Here is a 17,852-nt window from a genome sequence, read left to right as displayed (position 1 = left end):
CTGACGATGTATCTGTGGCAAATCGCTAGATTTCAAGTTGAAAGAAAGGAGCTGAAAGAGCAGAAGACTCTGGGTGCTGTAATTCATTGCAGCATTTAAATTGAGTGGCAGTATCTCTGATGATGCAGCAGAGGTGATAGGAATGTAGCTTTAGCAGCTGGAGTGCAGAGAGAAGAGGCCTGGTCAGAAGAGCAGGGTGTGCAAGTCTGGTTACTACATATAACACCAAGAGATGATAAGCATTGCCATTCATATAATATAGCTTAGTAGCAAAATAGTAGTGGCAAAAGCCAAGCCCCTGCGAGTGTCCACTGTACTCTAGGCATCTATGCTCAGCATTTCTGCAAATGTTTCTTAGAATTAAGAACTCTGAAAGTGTTCTTGCTGCAGGGTTTTTCCAAGAAAATACTTCTGTTCTGCTCTGAGCCAGCAAAAAGTAACAAAATCTATCTTCCCAGAGTACAGGTGAGGGGGCTGGCCACAGAGCCCTTCCCACAAAGAAAGGGGAGTGGAGTACACTCACATTGAGGCAAAGAGAAGGGAAACATTCATGGCAATCTTTGGAGGCTTTTGGAGAAAGTGCTGTCCTGTCCACAGAACAACTGTAGATTGTTCACGGAGACTCTCTTGTCTCGTGAGCAGAGGTTATTGTAAAAATAAGTCATTAAAAGGGTAGAGTGAATTTAATACAGAAGCAGAAATTGGAGTGACTAGGGACAGATAGAAAAAGAAGAACAAAATGCCCACTCAGCACATGGGGACAAGCAAGAGGGTCCACTGAAAGGAGGGATGTATCTCCAAGATGAGGCACTCCCAGCAACAACAGCTTCCAGCACCCATTTGCCTTTTTCTCACTCCCCAGTGAATGCCTCAGCCTAGAACTCAGCAAGGTTAGGGGCACGTGAGCCTCACCCTCATCTGTCTCTCATAGCAGCAAGTCTCCTCAGCCCCAAACATGGGGAATGCAGCCAGTCACTGACCAGGCTCTTCAGAGGCATGTAGAAAAGGTAGCTCTTGACTCAGTGCTTTAAATCTCAGGACTCCTTCCTCCAAGTCGATGCAACACTAAAGAAGGGGAGAGCCAGTTACTTGTTGGACATTTCAGACAGCAAATCTCTTCATGTCTATGACTGGGAAAAGCCTGTATAACCATCAAACAACCCCAGTTTGGGTTTGTAGAGACCTTACAGTTCCTCTTCCTGTCGCCCATTCCTATTCCCTTCAATGGATTCTTCTCCAAACCCTTCACAGGGCTGTTCCCCTCCCTTCCTCCTATGACTCCCTCTGAGGTGATGTCTTCGCATCACTCGGGCATTCAAACCAATGCATTTCTTGCTTTAGGAGTCTAACATGTGGCTACAAATATTTGACAAGCAGGAGCAAGCTTGTTGCAGCCATATTCTGAGCTACCCAGGAGCCACCTCAGCAGAGCACTAACCCCGAGCTGAGCTGACAAAAGGAGAGGACTCTTACCACCCATGTCCAGCTAGTGTTGGACACTGAATGTGATCAGACAGCCTCATTTGGCTCAAAAGCAAGGGCAGAGCTTGTTCACATCTGCCTTCAAAAGGCAATACAGATATAACTCGTAACACAGTGTGCCTTGGCTTTTCTAGTCTCCTCTTCAGTTTTCTCTTCCTGTTTGCAACTTGTATGGTCAAGAATACAACGAATGAGAAATGGGATAGTATCCTATTGGGTGATTCCTTTCTTAAAACCTTCAAGAAGGACTAGAAAGAAATCAGTGACTCAGAGCATACTGCAGCCAGCCGGGCAATTGTGCAACAAGCAGTGTAAGTGGCACCCTGGAAGACCTGGCCATAAATATTTCTGATGCTTCCAGCAACCAAATCTTGGAGAACTTGTTGAGAGGAGCTGTTCCTTACCTTGAGAGACACCAGAGTCTGGAGACCAATGCAAAACTCCAGCGTTTCATCATCTGAGAAGAGAGAAGAGACTGGTCAGGCTCAAGACTATGTATACTGCCCCTCTAAATAAAGTGTCTCTCCTGTAAGAGGATGTGCAGTACAGGAGCACCTGGTTCATGAACTTATAGGGTTACGGTCTATTCAGTATAAAGTAAATAACAAATAACAAGGAAAGTGATGAATTAAACACACAAACATTATCAAGCAGGTGGTAACAGTGACAATAACAAAGACCAGCACTCTTCTGCCACTGACTGATGAGCTGTTAAAGGAGCTACTTAGGCACAGACCCAAAGGGGGTCAAAATGAACTTTGTAGCTGGTAAGAGGAGAGAACCATGATTATCATGAGTATTATGAGACATTTGAGGGGGTTTCTGGGATTGTTTGAAACTTACTATGAGATATCAGAGGGGGCTTGTGGGATCATGTAAAACTTACTATGGGCTGTGTAAGGGAAGGGCCAAAGGCAGGAGAAGGCACGCAGCAGGGTGGATCAGGGAAGAACAAGCATGGAAAAATGGAGAGGAGGGGAAGTAAGGGGGCCAGTCACATGCAAGCAGGCTGTTGATCAGTTCACTTGCCTGTCCGAACCCTGCGCCTGATCTGACCTGACAATCTATCTGACCTTCTTATTAAATTATTTCATGAAATAATTTTTTTTTCTGTTTAACCTCTCTATTCTACATGTTGCTGTTGCAAGTCTTAAGTGCCAGCAAGTGTAGAAGATGCCATGTGTTAAAGGGCAAATAGCTCTAGATGTCAGCAACTGGAGGGACTGGCATGCAAGAGATGTACCAGTTAACTGAAGGGACCACAGGCTGTAGGGCTCATAGGGCTGTGTCAGCAACTGCAGAAGGGGATGTAGCTCCCAGATGCCAGCAACTAGAGAGACCAGTGTGCAAAAGAAGTCTGGGTGCCAGCAACCAGAGGGACTGCAATGTGTGCTGCAAGGTCTAAGTTCCAGTAACTGGAGAAGGACTACAGGTCACAGAGCTTGTAGTTCTAGGTGCCAGCAACTGGAGAGATATGCATGCAAGAGAGCTCTGGATACCAGCTCTGACCAGGGTCACAGGGGCCTTAGGTTTATAAGCCAGAAACTGAAGAGGACAAGGCATATGTGTGAGACATCTAAATGCCACTAACTAGAAAGTCTTGGGTGTGTTTATATTTCCCCAGTGAATTTTATCCTATATGCTTGTGGTTTTGTACACATAATTAGCTAGCAATCTTCAGTCTGGTCTAGCCAGTCAGTAGGAGGAAACCTGCATCTGGAAAGACTCAAGGTCCGTGTCAGTGGCTAGGTAAGGGGCCCAGGGTCCAGACATGGATATAAGACAGACCTAGAAGCTGTGATTCTATTCAAAGACTCTGTGAAGCGTGTGCTCCTGAGTCTAGAGACTGAAGATGTATGAGCTTCTGTCCTGGTCAGCCAGAGAGGAGGACCAGGACTGGGATATCTGTGCTGGTGTTTATGTGAGTGCTGGTAAAGGCACTGCTCTGCGTGTAGTAATCTGTGTGGCTGGCCTTGTCTGCATCCTCTCTGGATGTGCCTCTCTGGAATATATGTTCAGCCTTGCTACTGTCTGAACCTGCCACTAAGAACATGCATTGGACTGGGCAAGAGCGACCTCCTGGGTCTTAGAGTCATCCATCTGGATTTCAGTGGCAGGGAAGGAGGAATCCCCAGGTCCTGGAGTCTGCAGGATTCAGCAGCCACCAGTAACATCATTAACATTTCCTGTGTTTCCTGGATGCCTCCTTGCCCTGTGACCAGTGGCTGTATTTTACAGGGTGTGCACAGGGAGATGTAGCTCTTTACAGGCAGCCATTTTTATATCCCAGTGAAATGGATAGGTGCTATTGGGCTAAATTCGCCTGTGCTGGTACTAATACAGTCTACCCATGAAGGACAAGAACATGTAGAAGAGAAACTAGGGAAAAAGAGCAAGCTGGAGCATGGAAGAGGAGGAAGGTCTTTCTAGATGATTGGGAAAGAGGGAGGAATGGACATGAAAGAAGGAACAAGGGAGGCCTTGGAAGATGAATAGTAATCATCAAAGATGAGGAGACAGATAAAGGCAAGAGGGTAAAGCTAGAAGACTAATAGGGAGAAAGAACAGGGGAAAAAAAGACGACTAAGTTTTTTTCAGCATATGCACAGCTTGATGTAAAGGCAGAACATGCAGCCTTTCTGCAGTTTTCTGGGCATGCTGCAGTGCCTGCTGAGTTGACCTTGTCTCCTCTGGCTGCTTCTTTCAAAGGGTCCTGCCTCAGGACACTGAGGGAGACTCAGCACTCTGGGGCTACTAGGTTCTTCCAGGGAGCTCCCTGCAGCAGAGGCAGATGAGTACACAGAGAAACACTCTGGGGAATAAGCTGTACCCTCTGTCAGTTTCTCTGGTAACCTCCATCCAGCCAAAGGCACCACTGCCCATTCAATAGGAGAACATAGGGCACCAGAGGACTAATCAAGCAGTCTGGATAATTTTAAGAAAGGTCCATCTTAGAAGGAAATGAGAATTTTCCACATCCTGTGTTATGACCAAAAAGCACTTCATTTCTCCCCACTTTCAACATCTTCTGTCTTCTCTGTACTCTTCCTATGTGCTTTGCCTTTGGTTACACTGAGGGTATTCACAACGCATAATGATCTATCTTGGCCAGCAGTGGAGGTGACCGCATCACCAACCTCCCACTACATTATGCTTTTCCCAGAGATCCTTTTAAATGCCCTTGGCAAGGCAAAAGGGACACAGGAAAACTGGGGGAGAGGAGGGGCTGGCACTCTCACCTACAACCAGTGCTGAACACAGCACTGTCTCCTGGCCAAATTGCAACTCCATATGTTCTACTCGGCCAACAACGCTGGGGATGGGAAGAGAGAGGTCTCCACAGTCCATGGCAGACACTTCTTCCAGCCTGTGGGACACAAGAGGTGTTATTGCCTCAAGTGGAGGAAGAGGAAGAAAAACAGGACTTCTCACTGATGGCAGTACTTCTTGGTCTCATTGGGAACAGGCCCAGAAGAGGAGGAATCTCTTTCTTACAGCATGTCTGGAGGCAGATTCCACAAGCAAACCATAAGGTGCTGTCCATTTGGGTTCCTCACCGCTGAGGCTAACTATCAGCTGGGCAGCTTTGCTCTGCAGTACACACAGATACAATGACACAGCTCTGCCTTCTAGTCTGGGGTCTGCACACAACTTTGCCAGTGCTTCTGATGCCTTGCCCTGTAGCCCACCCTCTGCATCTTCTCCTAAACAGCCATGTGCACATGCAAAGCTGCTAGTAATTATCACTGGGGCTGGGAATAGAATGCCTATGTTCTTGTTATAGGTTTTCTTTTAGTCACCCCTCCTTTTCCACTGTGCAAAGACTTACCCCAGCTGGTTTAAACAGCTCTTGGAGATGAGATTTGGTAGACACCCAGTGTTAACAGTCGCTTTCAATACCTGACCTTGGCACTAGAAAAAACAACAACATATAATTACTGTGGGGTCAAAATTAGCTTACCCACTCCTCCAAGAGTGTAACAATCCCTTAGACCTTCCTTAGCAACACAGCCAAAGATGTGGTGTTTTAGGCAGCAGTCATAGGGCAGGAGACTCATCCAATACAACAGTGGTCTCCCCAGTGCTCTGCCAAAGGCTTCTTTTTGAATTTGTCTTCTTTAGTTTGTATTTGATTGCATAGACACTTATTTGTTATTAGCAACTTTAACTTAGTAATATTCCAGTCAAAAGATGCATAACAAGTGAATTTGTTTGGAAAACCCACATGGACTTTATTGGCAGAGCAATAATTGATATGACAAAAACTTCTAAAGGAATATAAGCATGTGCTAGAGCCTTTGTAGGTTTCCTCTCTCCATTTCTTCTGCTGTCACAGGGAACAACGTTCCAGGACTAGACGTCGGTTCTCAGTTGAACAGCTTCCAGAAGAAGTCTGTGGGAGAAGCCAGAGCACCCAGGACAAGCATCCCTGAGAAGAGCTCGAATTTATGGCAGTTCCCAAGGTAACTGACACATCCAAGTGACTCTTGAGACCAAGAAACAACATAATCAAGAGGTGTCTATTTTGTGTGGGGCTTACATTAAGTTCCCAGACAGCTCTTTAAGGAAATATGGCATGAACACTACAACTACAATATTCACAGGTGGTGCCATCTAGCAAAGGGAGAGACTGGATGCCCTGCACCCAAGTCACGTCTGCATGATCTTACTGGAACAATCCCCAGTGCCTTGTCTACTTCATTGCTTCACCCCTTTGCACTTGAAAGGGAAAAGGAGATGTGGTTGCCATCTGTTTTTTGTCCCCTCTGCGCGTAGGTCCTTAATGGCAGGCCAGAGGTGCTGAAGTAACAGCAGGTCTCATATATGGTAGAGGTCTGAAAAAATAGGGTTGTCAAGGACATCAATAAGAGTTATGTTCAGAAAAAAAAGGAGCAGGACTTAGTAAAGAAATTAGAAAATATGGAGTAACTGCCATCTACAAAATATGGCTTGCACCTACCTATAGTGCCTAACCATACCCATTCTTGACAGCCTAGTTCTTCAAAGCTCTGTCTTGCACCAACACCCCAAAAAACCCCAACCACAAAGTTTCCATCTTGGGAGGCTCATTTTCCTCCTCCTATCATTTGTATTTTTCCTGCGATTCCTTCTCTTCCATCAACTATGGCACTCAGTGTCATGAGCCAGTCAGAAGCAGCAATAGACCTCCCACAGCTCCTCTACCCTTATGCTTATTCCTGATGAGCTTAAATGCTTTGAACACCTTAAGCAGATCAGCATGACCACTGGGGACTCAGTGCAGCACCAGTAGGGTCAAAGAAAATGTCTCCGTTTCCTCATTTCTTAACTAAATTTGTTTATGATTATTACATGGGTTAATCATCACAGAGAGCTACATCCAGTATTTCCAAGATTTCATTTTCAGAAATGTGGTATTTGTGAGTTATTATAAAGAGAAAGGAGAAAACTCTTCCTGTAAGAAATACGGTAATGCTGCAAACAGATACACCACCAATAGTACCTTGAGTGCTAATTGCACTCAAGGCAACCTCAGAGAGCACATCAAGCACTTCAAGTCTGTTTTGTCTTGGAGCTCTTCCTCTGGTCTAAAATGCATCTGCAGTACACCAGCATAGAGAATTTAATCATTCTGAACAATTAGACACACCATATTCCTAGAATGGCCATTTAGTTGAGAAATTCTCTAGCACTGCAAGACCACTGGAGCTAGAGATTTCAACCTATTTTGTTTTACAGAGTTTACCAAGAATCACGTGAGACTCATATATGTATATATGATGTATAATCTGTGATTTAAATAACATCAGTGAGTTTAGAAGGATGAGCTTTCACCATGTGTGGCCTCATCCAGGAACAAGGAGAGCAGTCCTCAAGCAGTATCTACACAGAAAATGTGCACAGATGCTTATTTTCAACAGCTCCTGATTTGGTTATTATACTTTTTCTTCTTTAATGTGAAAAAGCATGTCTTACTCATAAAGAATTATGTCCAGTTAATTAACAGTCCCGTGTGACTGCAAACACTTGTGACTTCTTACAACGCCCAAGTGATGCATATAATGCTTAATACTTCAGGAAAGCCAATTCAATCCAAGGCTGCTCTTTGGCACATGGTATGAAAATTGCCACAGAAGTACAAAGTCATGGGCTGGGAGAGCACAAAACTTAACCAATCCAATACCAGCCGGAAGATTCATGGAACAGGGTCAGAGACAGAGAAACCAAACCCCAGAAGCTCTCTTTGCAGTTTTTTGCACATTCATACAGGAATATTCCCACAGCTCCTTCATGGATGAGCAGTCCCATTTCACTGTGGAGCAGCTTGAACTGCCATCCCATGGTAATACAGATCACGCATGACAGAGCTGGTAGGAGATCCATCTGAGCTGTTGCCTATTCCCAGAATGCACACCAATCTCTTGCCCTTCGTTCATGCATGCTTCCTGCCTCTTGGCACAAATATGCTTTAAGCAAGTTGAAGAGCGTGCTAGAACCTCACGGAAGGGGAAGAGCTGCAAAGCGCTCTATTTAGAAGCTCCTGACTTTGGCAATACTTCTGCTTGTTCAAGGAAAAACATTTCCATCATGGCTCCAGGCTGCCTGGCATGTCAAGTTTAAACATTCAGGACTAGGCGTGGTGCCTGCCCACAGAAGCCCCCAAGGCCAATTGGAGAGATGCGACCTTACCTCATGATCACAGCTGTTTGTGGCAAAACAGCTTTGGTATTACGAAGTCTGGACTTCTAGAGAGAAAACAGCCTGGAAATTGACTGGACCCAGAGGACTGTCCCTTATTGCTGTCCATGGCAGCAGGATTGGAAATCAATGATCTTTAAGATCCCTTCCAACCCAAACTATTCTATGGTTCTATGATTCTATGAAAAATTGCCTCCTTTTCTGCTTTTAGAGCTCTAGTGCAGTCTGGTCCTCACTGACACATCAGCCCTGCCTGAAAGGATTGTGGCCAGATTAGGCAAGGCCACAAGGCAAGAGGCAAGATAAAGCACAAAGTGCAGATACATGTTAAGCATCTCCCTGCTCATCCTCTATACTCTGCCTCACAGAAGAGGCTTTCCTGTGCCTCCTCACTATCTAAGCAGGTATATTAGCCATGAGTGTCAGCTCAGATATGCTACCACATCTGTCCAGACTGCAACCTACCAACTGTCCAGCTGAATCAGCCCTTCCTCATTAACAGACATGGATTCTACTGGGAAGGAGTTAACCATCGCTGTGGCTCACAGAGGTCAACTGTTCCTTGCCCAGCTACAGAAAAGACATTGTAGCAGTTTTTCAGAAACAGAAGACCTGGAGTATGGATAGCAATTGCTAAGGAGTCACTTTGTGAGCAGACAGACCTGAGATGCATGAGATGTTAGCATTATTGTGATAATAAACATAAAATGTATCACTAGGCAGATTCTTGAGGTTTCTTCAGAGCAGGCTGGGAAAGTTGCAAGTTAAAAACTTTCTAGGACATAACAGGACAGTGATTATTCTGTAGAAAACAACATTTCATCTCATTGAGCTCCAGCAGCCTCACAAAAGCTATCCACCGTCCAATTATACTAGTAACTATTTGCCCAGAGAACTCACCAGGAGTCTGAAGAGTGTCCTTGATCCAGCATAGCACAAATACAATGCAGATTAGGTAAGAAGTACACAGGCAGCTGAAGAGCACTGCAAGCCTTCTTGGACTAAGAGGACGTCTCACCACATTACATACTCTCATCTCTGCCTCAGAGCTGTTACTGCCAGTCACCATTAGTTTTTATCTAAAAATCAATTACGGGGATTTCCAAGAAAGAAAAAGAGGGGAGAGGAATAAGCAAGAATCACCATTTATAAAGAGCTTTGTTTCCTGAAATAATGTCATTTCCAAAGTCAAGAAGCTGCTTTAACCAACCAAGACTGATTAATTCCAGGTTGCTTTGGCACAGAGGAAAAGCAGCTTTGGACAGCAGTGGAATATTTCAGCATTTGTTTCCAAATCAACGAGAGACAAGCCCCACCACAAAAAATAACAGCTTGATTTTATGATGCAGGTGCCAGTCATGGCAAGTGTTCCAAAGTGCTTTGCAAAAACTGCCACAAAAAGGGGCAATTCTACTAAAGTACCACGTGAGCAACCCACCTAAGTAAATAGGAGGGTGAGTGACTCTGCAGTACAGCTATTATAGACCAGGTCTGTCTGTGATCTCTGTAACTTAAAAAGGCCGTAGGCACAGGACAACTATAACCTGTTAGAGTGAAAACACTTATTGCCTGAATCTTTCTGTGTCACTGAAGTCTACATATATTCAGCTTTATTTCCTAGTCAAGTTCAGTTACTAGTTAGGTGAGGCATTTGTTACCACTTTGAAATTTTCAGCATACTTGCCTGAGTGTAAATGGAATCTTTTTGCTGGTAGATGATCTTTTCTCAGAAGCTGCTGTCAGAGAGAAGAGACCTCACTGGGGTCATGTTCCATTTCTAATAAAAACTATACCATAGTCAAGCAGTGCTCCAAAAAGTACCAGCTCACCTCTCTGGTTAAAATGAACTGGCAGCCTGAGGGCTATTTTCTGCCATAGATCTGTTACTTACAGGCAAGGCTTTTTGAAGTTCACAAATGTGAACGTGAAAAGCAGCAAGACTAAAAAGAAGAGGAGGAGAACTTCCCTTCCCTCAATGTAAGAAGATTAAGTGTGGCAAATGGTGACTGGCTCTTAAGAAGGGCAGAAACAGCGAGAGATGCCTGTGCAGAAGGTGCTGAGTTTAAGGAGAGTTAAGTGCAGCATTAGACCCGTTTCCTTGACTGTGATGTTCATTAACCTTCCTCCATGAAGGAAAATGTAATGTGTGTGACAGCTGGGGTACATTAGAAATATAAAATGGGAACAAGTAGTGGACTCTGATGCTGAGTTAGCTACTGCCTCTGGGTTATGATACCTATGCATGCCTCCAGGAAAGCAGGGCTCACTCCATCACACATAATGGATACTTGGGAAGCTAAACAACATCACTCCAAACGTTCCCCCTTCCTTCTTCTTCCCTCAGCTTTATATACTGACCATGACATCACATGGTCTGGAATATCCCTTTTGTCAGTTGGGGTCAGCTGTCCCAGCTGTATTGCTTCCCAGCTTGTGCCTTCCCAGCCTGCTCGCTGGCAGGGCGATATGACGAGCAGAAAATGCCCTGACTGCCTAGCAACAACTAAAAACACCAGTGTACTATCAAAAGAATTTCTCATCCCGAATCCAAACCATAGCACTACACCAGCTGCTAGTAAAAAAGTGAACTCTATCCCAGCTGAAACCATGGCACTCTTACAGAACATACAGAGCGGTGATTAAAGAAACACTTTTATTTGATCAAAAAAAGACTCCAGCTATTTGGAGAAATTACACGGAGAGCCATTCATCCTACTAGTCTGTTTTCCCAAGTATGGTTAAGTTAACCTAGCTGCATCAGAGCCTAAAACCCAGGGTAAACAATGCCTAACTGCAACAGTAAAGGCTGGAAAACAAACCAGACAGTGGCTTTGTGTGGTCCTGAGACACCTGATCTGAACATTTCAGAAAATTGCTACCAGGTCATGTTCATATGATAATTAATTGTGCCAACTGAATTTTCAAAGGTGTAGGCGTTTTTCCTGAAAGTGTAGACTTCACACGCTAACATGTGAGATGTTCTTTAGGACAGGTAACTGAAATAAACACAACTTTAAAATAGATTTTGTATACCAGGTCTATACCTTGGTGAGTCTCATATCTGCATATTACTGAACAGCTCTAACCATGCAGCCCTCTTTCATGGGGCACAGCTTGTGGATGTGCCTTCTTACCTACAGGGGCCAGGGAGGACTGTGTTCTGCTGTATAGGAGGATGTAAGAAGAAAAGGGAGCTAAAAATACTGCTTCCATCAAGGAATGCAACAGTGCTAATTCAGGGCACGTTTAGACACTTTCTTAGGAGGTCCTTTGACACCTGAGAGAATCAGACCAGACTGAATCCAGTAAGCGTAAATCAACTAGGGGCACCTGTCCTAAAGTGATAAGGAGACACTCCTTGCTTCTGTATGCAGTTATGAAATACCTCACACCATGGGAAAGCTGGCCTCCAAAGGAAGGAAGTGTGATTAATGTAGCTTACCTTCCAATATGGACAACTAGAACACACGTAGCAGAAAAGCTTTCCTCTCTCTGCTGGAAGAACTGAAGGCCATGTGGGAAATCTGCTCTCTCTGGCTGCAGCTGGCTTTGCAATTAATAACTTAGCATGGCCCTTGGGAGTGGGGCAGCTGGAGCTCATTGCGCATTTGCCATCACTGTGAAATCAGCAGCACCGTGTTGTTGCCTTACCTGGCACTGTATTAGCAGGAGTGAAGTCTCTTTTCTCCTGTCCTCCTCCTTTTCCATCTTTTCATCCTGATCTTTTGCTAGCGGAGATTGAACCCGTGCAGACTGAACCCTGGTCTCGCCCCGCAGCTTGTTCAGATTGCCTTCCAAGAGACGCCGCTGGACCACGCTATGTGGCTGCTGTCTCCATGACAAAGAAAAAGAAATCCCAGCTAAGCATGGAGCTAAGGACAAGGACATTTGCTAGCCCATGGAAGCAGATTGCAAATACTTGACCCAACTGATCATCCTGGTGAAAGACAGGCTTATCCCAAAAAGCTTCCTTTAAATCCCGAGATTTTTTTCTGTAGCCACTAAGGTGACGTTAAAGTTTTGGGCTGTGACAAGCAGGTCTCTGGGATATATCTGTTCCTTCAGCTAAACATGGACTTGACGGTCTCATACCTGTTCAGGTACTGCAATACACTACCCAGTGGGCGTGTGCTGACATCCAACCAGGCACGCTCCCATCTTCTAATGTGGGACATAGGACGCAGCATGTGTGTGATGTACATGTGGGTAAGTAGGCAGGACAAGCAATTATTTGTAGTGAAGCAGGAAGCTTCCTCTGCACAGGAAATTAAAACTAGTTTCTAATGTTCTTTGGAGTCTGTCTCTGCTCCCCTCCATCAGAACTGATACTATTTGGACTCCCTTCCTAGCTGAAGGAGCATCTATGAAGTGCCCTGGTTTGAGGTAAAACAGGACCAACTTTGTTCAGTAACTTTACTTTTTAGCTGGGCCTCTTCTAATTATTGAAATTAACTATTAACAAAACTATTGAAATTAACAGCATATTATGCAGACACTGTTTTCTCTCAGAGTGATAAGACCTGTGTTTATAGCTGATGCCAAGGAACGGCATGCAGAGAGGCTCCTGCTTATACTTATTGCTATAACACCCACGAGCAACCAACTTTATTATTTGCCCCCTTGGAGAGTCAGAAGCAGAAACGAGTAGAGACCTCCTACATGCAGGGAGGACAGATGACCCAAAACTGACCAACAGGGTATTCCATCCCATCTGCCTCATGGTAATTATAAAAGCTGAGGGATCAAAGGGTCAGCTCTCTCTTTCCTCGATAGCTGGTGTCCAAGGAGGACTCTGTGTGTTCGTATGCCTTTGATCCTGAATCCAGATCCAGAATGCAGTTCCCATCCATCACTGAGTCCAGTCTGGGACTTCCCCAGTGCCAGCTGGTGACATGATTGGCATCCTGGGAGCTTGATACAGTTTTCTATATAATTCATTATTTTCTTTTTATTTTATTATTCATTAAAGTAGTTTAGTTCCTTCTAAACTCATAAGTCTCTCTCTCTCTCCCCCCTGACTATTTTTTCTTTTTTTTAAAGAGACGTAGAGGGGGGAGCATCTGTCACTCACCCCGTGGCTGGTTTGACCCAAACCACAACAGAAGCCCTACGTTGTTCACAGCTAGAAGGGAGAGCCATCCGCAAGATCAACAGCTGAAGGAACTTTATTCCTATCTCATTCCTATCTCTTTTCTTCTGGGTGGAAGACGGGGAGGTGCACCCAAAGGGAAGAAAAATCGTGAATGCCTTCTTGTCCCAACCTTGCATACACACACGGGAAAGTGTTGCTGTAGGAAGAAAACTCCCTTTGTCATCAGCTTGGTGCTCTGTTTTTTGCCCAACATTGATCCAGTGTCTCCAATCCCTGCACAGCTACTGAATCAACAATGAGCAGCATCAGTGAAGTAGGCCTGTTGGAGGTAACTTTGTCCTTCCTCCAGGTACTCAGCCCCATGGCCTTTCCCCAGGAGAGCAGCTGCTCAGAGCTGACAATAGTGTTCTCAGTAACAACTGCCTATGTGAAGAAAGGCAACAAATCTGAAGGGGCTAATGTGCTACAGCATAAACCATTGTTTTTATCTTTCTCAAAAAGACATTTAAAAAATGAACTTCCAGATGGTGCAGCAGTTTGATATACAATCTTAACAATGTGCAGGCCAAACATCTGAATTAGACCAGACCCGCCAATGAGTTGAGCTGTATTAACCCTACAGGGTGTGTGTGCTTCAAACAAGCTTTATGCTTGGTCAGCAGGCTGAGGCCACAGAAGCGTGTAAATTGCAACTAGAAGCATGCTGACTTCTCAGTTTTGCCCAATAGTTGGAGTAGGAGAGAGTTATTGCCTCTTTGGTTGCACTCAGCATTGCTCTTTGCAAGGTGCCAAGTCCCTCATGGCTCTGTTTCCCCATCACTCCAGGGGTGAGAGTCAGAGCGTTCACATGCTGCATGAGAAACACTGCAGTAGTTGAAAAAGTGAGGTAAAAATATCTCTCCATTCCTAGTCTTTTCCCAGCCTACTGTGCAGACCCACAGCACAGCTGGCCGTTGTACTTCACTCCCTAAATACTCTGAACACAGTGCCAGTTTTGGCTGCTAGCTAACATCTGGGCCGTGGGAAAAGGGCAGGGAACCTACAACAGGTCTCCAAATTCCCATACTCCCTCCTGTCTCCTCTCACAATCTGGCAAGCGAAGGACCTTTCCCTCTCCCTGCAACCTTTCCCACAGGAAGAGCAGGTCCTTTGTAGCTGCCACCTCTGTCTCCTTCTTGTCACTCAGGCTGGGAAGCAGCCAAGCACCGATGGAGTAGCACTGATAGAGTAGCTGAGCTTTGGGACCGTGGAGGTATGGGATTCAAGAGCAGATTACTGTGGCCCTCCCTGTCTTCTGTTGCACCAGTGAGACAGAGAAGTGGAGACCATTGTGTCTCTTGGGTTGGTAAGAAACAATGAGATGAAGGGGATGGTGAGGGAGGACCTGAAGCAGCTGGAAGGGAGGCCCTCTCAGGACTCTTAGAAGGGTCAGAGTGGGTTTCCAGTGTAACTCATCAGGTTCAGGCTCTCCAATGTGAAATCTCAAGGCCTTGCTATGATTAGTGAAATGGTATGAGCTGGGGACCTTGATTTTTGGGAAGGGAGACCTTCTTGGTAAAGTCAGAAGATTTTAGATGATGAAGCTAGTTTTGTTGTTTTTCCATTAAAAAAAAATAATCAAAGTGTCATGCTTGTAGTTGTTACAAAGCTGAAAATGTGAGTTCTCCACTGAAATGTATAATTACTCATTGTTGGAGATGTGATGGGAGCATCAAATCCCAGGCACTGCTGGATGCATTGCATAAGCTGAATGTACACCCAGAATACACAGAAAAGAGTGGCAAAAAGTAACAGCCTGACTTTGACTGTATAAGAAAACACGTTTTTTTCAAATGTCATGGGGCCTTGCTCTAATTTTAGGACATGCAGGGCTGCCACAGCTGGAGTCAGCCACTGTCAGTGTAGACATGTTTTGGGGAATTAAACTCTCCTCCCAGTGTAAGGGCTACAGGACTCTGGGGTGTTTTGCACTCTCTCCAAGATCATCCTCTCCAGCGCTTCCTGCTTCTGCTTTGTTTTCATCCCTGCATTCCTGTTCCCCAGGAGGGAGCCAGATCAATTTAGGAAACATAGGTGGAGTTTTGTACAGGGCTGAAGGAGTGCCTGAAAGCATATTTTGGACTCTGATTTGCAGTCCCCCAAAACATCACAGCAATATCACAGCGGCCCATCAAGTCGCAGGGACTGCTGAATTGCTCTTGGAAATCTAAGGCCTGGTTCTTTTCTTGCTCCAGAAATGGAGGTACCACAGCTACTGCATTGACCCTACGTATTGCACTATGTTTATGAACTTTGCACAGGTGCCACACTTTATTTTGTGCCTTCTAACACCAGTGCAACATTTCCATGGCAGAAGAGATGTTATGCTTTATTCACTGCTCCCTAGCTCCAAGGTAAAAATGTTTCAGCGAGTCTGTTACAGGCCAAACATGAACTATGCAGTGGTTTTGAGTGACCAAAATGCCATCTGCATGTGACGAAGTCTCTGGCCTGGAATGGTTAATTTGACCAGGAGAGCTGCTCATGGCAAGCAATTTGGACAAGGCCTGTCTTGCTATAGCAAGCGTTTGGGGCTTCAGGGTGCCAGCCTCTGGTGGCAAAGACTGACACCCATACTGTGCAGGACTCTTACAGAGGCCTCTGGCTGCCACCGCAGTTTTGGGGCATGGTGTGACGGGAGTCAATTCCAAAGCAAAGCAGGCAGACGTGTTTCTCTCTGCCTTTGTGGCTGGGATCAGCAAACGCGCACTAAGAGACTGAAAAGTGGCTCCTCCTCATTCCCTGCCAAAAGCTGCAACAAGAAAGAGCCCAGGGGTATGTCTGGCTATCCCCTCCTGAGGAGATGTTTCAGTTGCAACACTGCAGGGTGTGAAGGCTGGTGCTGCCAGTCTGAACAGGGAGCTCCAGGCTCTGGTGTAGCCAGACCTCCTCCCCCACAGGGAGGAGAGTCCCTGTTCCTTGCTAACATGACACTTGTGTGGCTCCCCTCTTGTACTTCAGACAGCAGCTGTGTCCAGGGCCAGAGGGACGCTCAGGACTAGTCCCTTTGAAACAGCCGTGTGTACATCTGCAAAGGGCTGGCAGAACATGACGTGACAGCTCAGGGTGACTTTGAGGAGCCACCCTTGACCCTGCCAAGCCAGGGACTTTCAGCAGCAGCCGAGGCAGCTGCAGGGGAGGGTGGCGGGAGCAGGAGGGTACGCCAGCACAGGAACATAGCACTGACCCCTCATCTGCACACAGCAGAGCCTCTGCACCCGAAGGTTTCAGCAAGGGGGATGGCTTCAGGCCCAGTGCCTGGGACTCTGCCTGTCCCACACACGTGTGGCCCTGTGCGTAGCAGTACCTCGCTGCCGGCAGCCATGGGGCCTGCCATGGGAGCCGGGAAGGGACTGCAGGAGTTACACACAAGCACCCGTGGTGCTGCTGCAATGATCTGAGGATACAGAAGGAAGCACGGGCTGCAGGGAGGGGCAAGGTCTCCTATGACACCCACTGGCACAGCTGGAATAAATGGTTGTGTCCACATCACTGGCCAGACCCAGGCTCTCTTTTAGGGCCTTTTCCCCTTTTTAGACCTCCACATCCTTGAGCAGTTAAACTCGGCAGTAGAGAGGAGAAGTCAGACAGCAAAACTGCCAGAGCAAGGCGCAGATGTGTGCAGTTAAGTCAGCAAGAGATCCCACAGGAAACGGCTCCCCTGCTTTGGGACAAGTTCCTCCAGACCAGAGACTGCCCAGGCTCCTGGAACAGATGCCCTCCCTGATGCTTCTTGCTCCACATCTCCACAAGGAGACGCCCGCAGGCCTCACTCCTGTGCCTCCTCCCCAAAGGTGCTGGCCACTGCATCTGCCTGGGCACCTGGCTAGTGGTCCTGCCCTGTGCTTGCCCCTCCAGAAATCCAAAGAATGGGAGGAAAGAGGATAATGCAAAAAGGTGACAAGGTCAAACCTTGGAGTTTCATAAACTGTGATTCCCTCCCTGCTGAATCCAGGAAGGAATCTGCTTTTAAGCTAGATCATGCAGGAATACATGGGGGTTTTCAGAGATGTCCCACATGGAAACATACATGTTAGATGAACGTATTTATGTACTGGGTGAGTGGAAAGTTGGATCCTGAGGAGTCGTTCCAGTCCATGTCTGCCTGCCTCTGTGAGGAGTTTTGTCCCTATGGGGATGCATGGGAAGGTGGATGCAAAAAATGGGCAATTCATTCTTTTCCCTCACCCTGACCTGCTCCTAGATGATGCTGAAGGGAAGTTTCATCTTTGCTGAACCCATGACCCTTTCACAAACCTGGCAGCAGTTCCCAAGTGGGATGAAGGCTATTAGGAGCACCCCCTCCCAAATGGGGTCCCACTGGACTCACCAGATCCTTGGAGGTGCCAAGCCTTGTCAAGCCGTCCAGGGGCAGCAGGTCAGCAGAGTCCTTGTGCACAAACTGAGTGGCCTGTTTAAGGCGCCTCTTCTGTTGCAGTATAGCTTTGTTCCTCAGCTCCACCTCACGCTCTTGTCGCTCCAGGTCAGGAGTACCCTCACTCTGCTTTTCTTCCTGGTGTCCTTGTTCCAGTGGCATGGGGCAGCTCTTCCTTGTGCTCAT

The 17,852-nt window shown here is 46.2% G+C and overlaps 1 protein-coding gene across 1 annotated transcript; it reads right to left on the bottom strand.

Moving 5' to 3' along the window:
- Nucleotides 1-972: 972 nt before the first annotated feature.
- Nucleotides 973-17,852, bottom strand: NRIP2 (nuclear receptor interacting protein 2). Its single transcript, XM_009894107.1, has 6 exons — nt 17,622-17,852; nt 11,812-11,988; nt 5,312-5,394; nt 4,722-4,849; nt 1,887-1,939; nt 973-1,065 (listed from the first exon to the last, which is right to left on the bottom strand). The coding sequence occupies exons 1-6, from the start codon at nt 17,850-17,852 to the stop codon at nt 973-975; spliced, it is 765 nt and encodes a 254-aa protein (XP_009892409.1).

The sequence above is a fragment of the Charadrius vociferus genome, unplaced genomic scaffold (genome assembly GCF_000708025.1).
Source record: "Charadrius vociferus isolate BGI_N301 unplaced genomic scaffold, ASM70802v2 scaffold561, whole genome shotgun sequence".
NCBI classification, from domain to species: Eukaryota; Metazoa; Chordata; class Aves; order Charadriiformes; family Charadriidae; genus Charadrius; species Charadrius vociferus.
The sequence above is the reverse complement of the archived record's forward strand: the minus strand, read 5'-3'. Positions and strand labels throughout refer to the sequence as shown.

Bases quoted from the DNA above. Each gene is read 5' to 3' on its own strand.
- NRIP2 (XM_009894107.1), bottom strand. From the start codon at position 17,852: ATGAGCACAAGGAAGAGCTGCCCCATGCCACTGGAACAAGGACACCAG. The intron at 4,850-5,311 runs GTAAGTCTTTGC...TGTGTCCCACAG, and splicing joins AGCTGTTTAAACCAGCTGGG to GCTGGAAGAAGTGTCTGCCA. The intron at 1,066-1,886 runs GTAAGGAACAGC...CCCCTTCTTTAG, and splicing joins AGACTCTGGTGTCTCTCAAG to TGTTGCATCGACTTGGAGGA.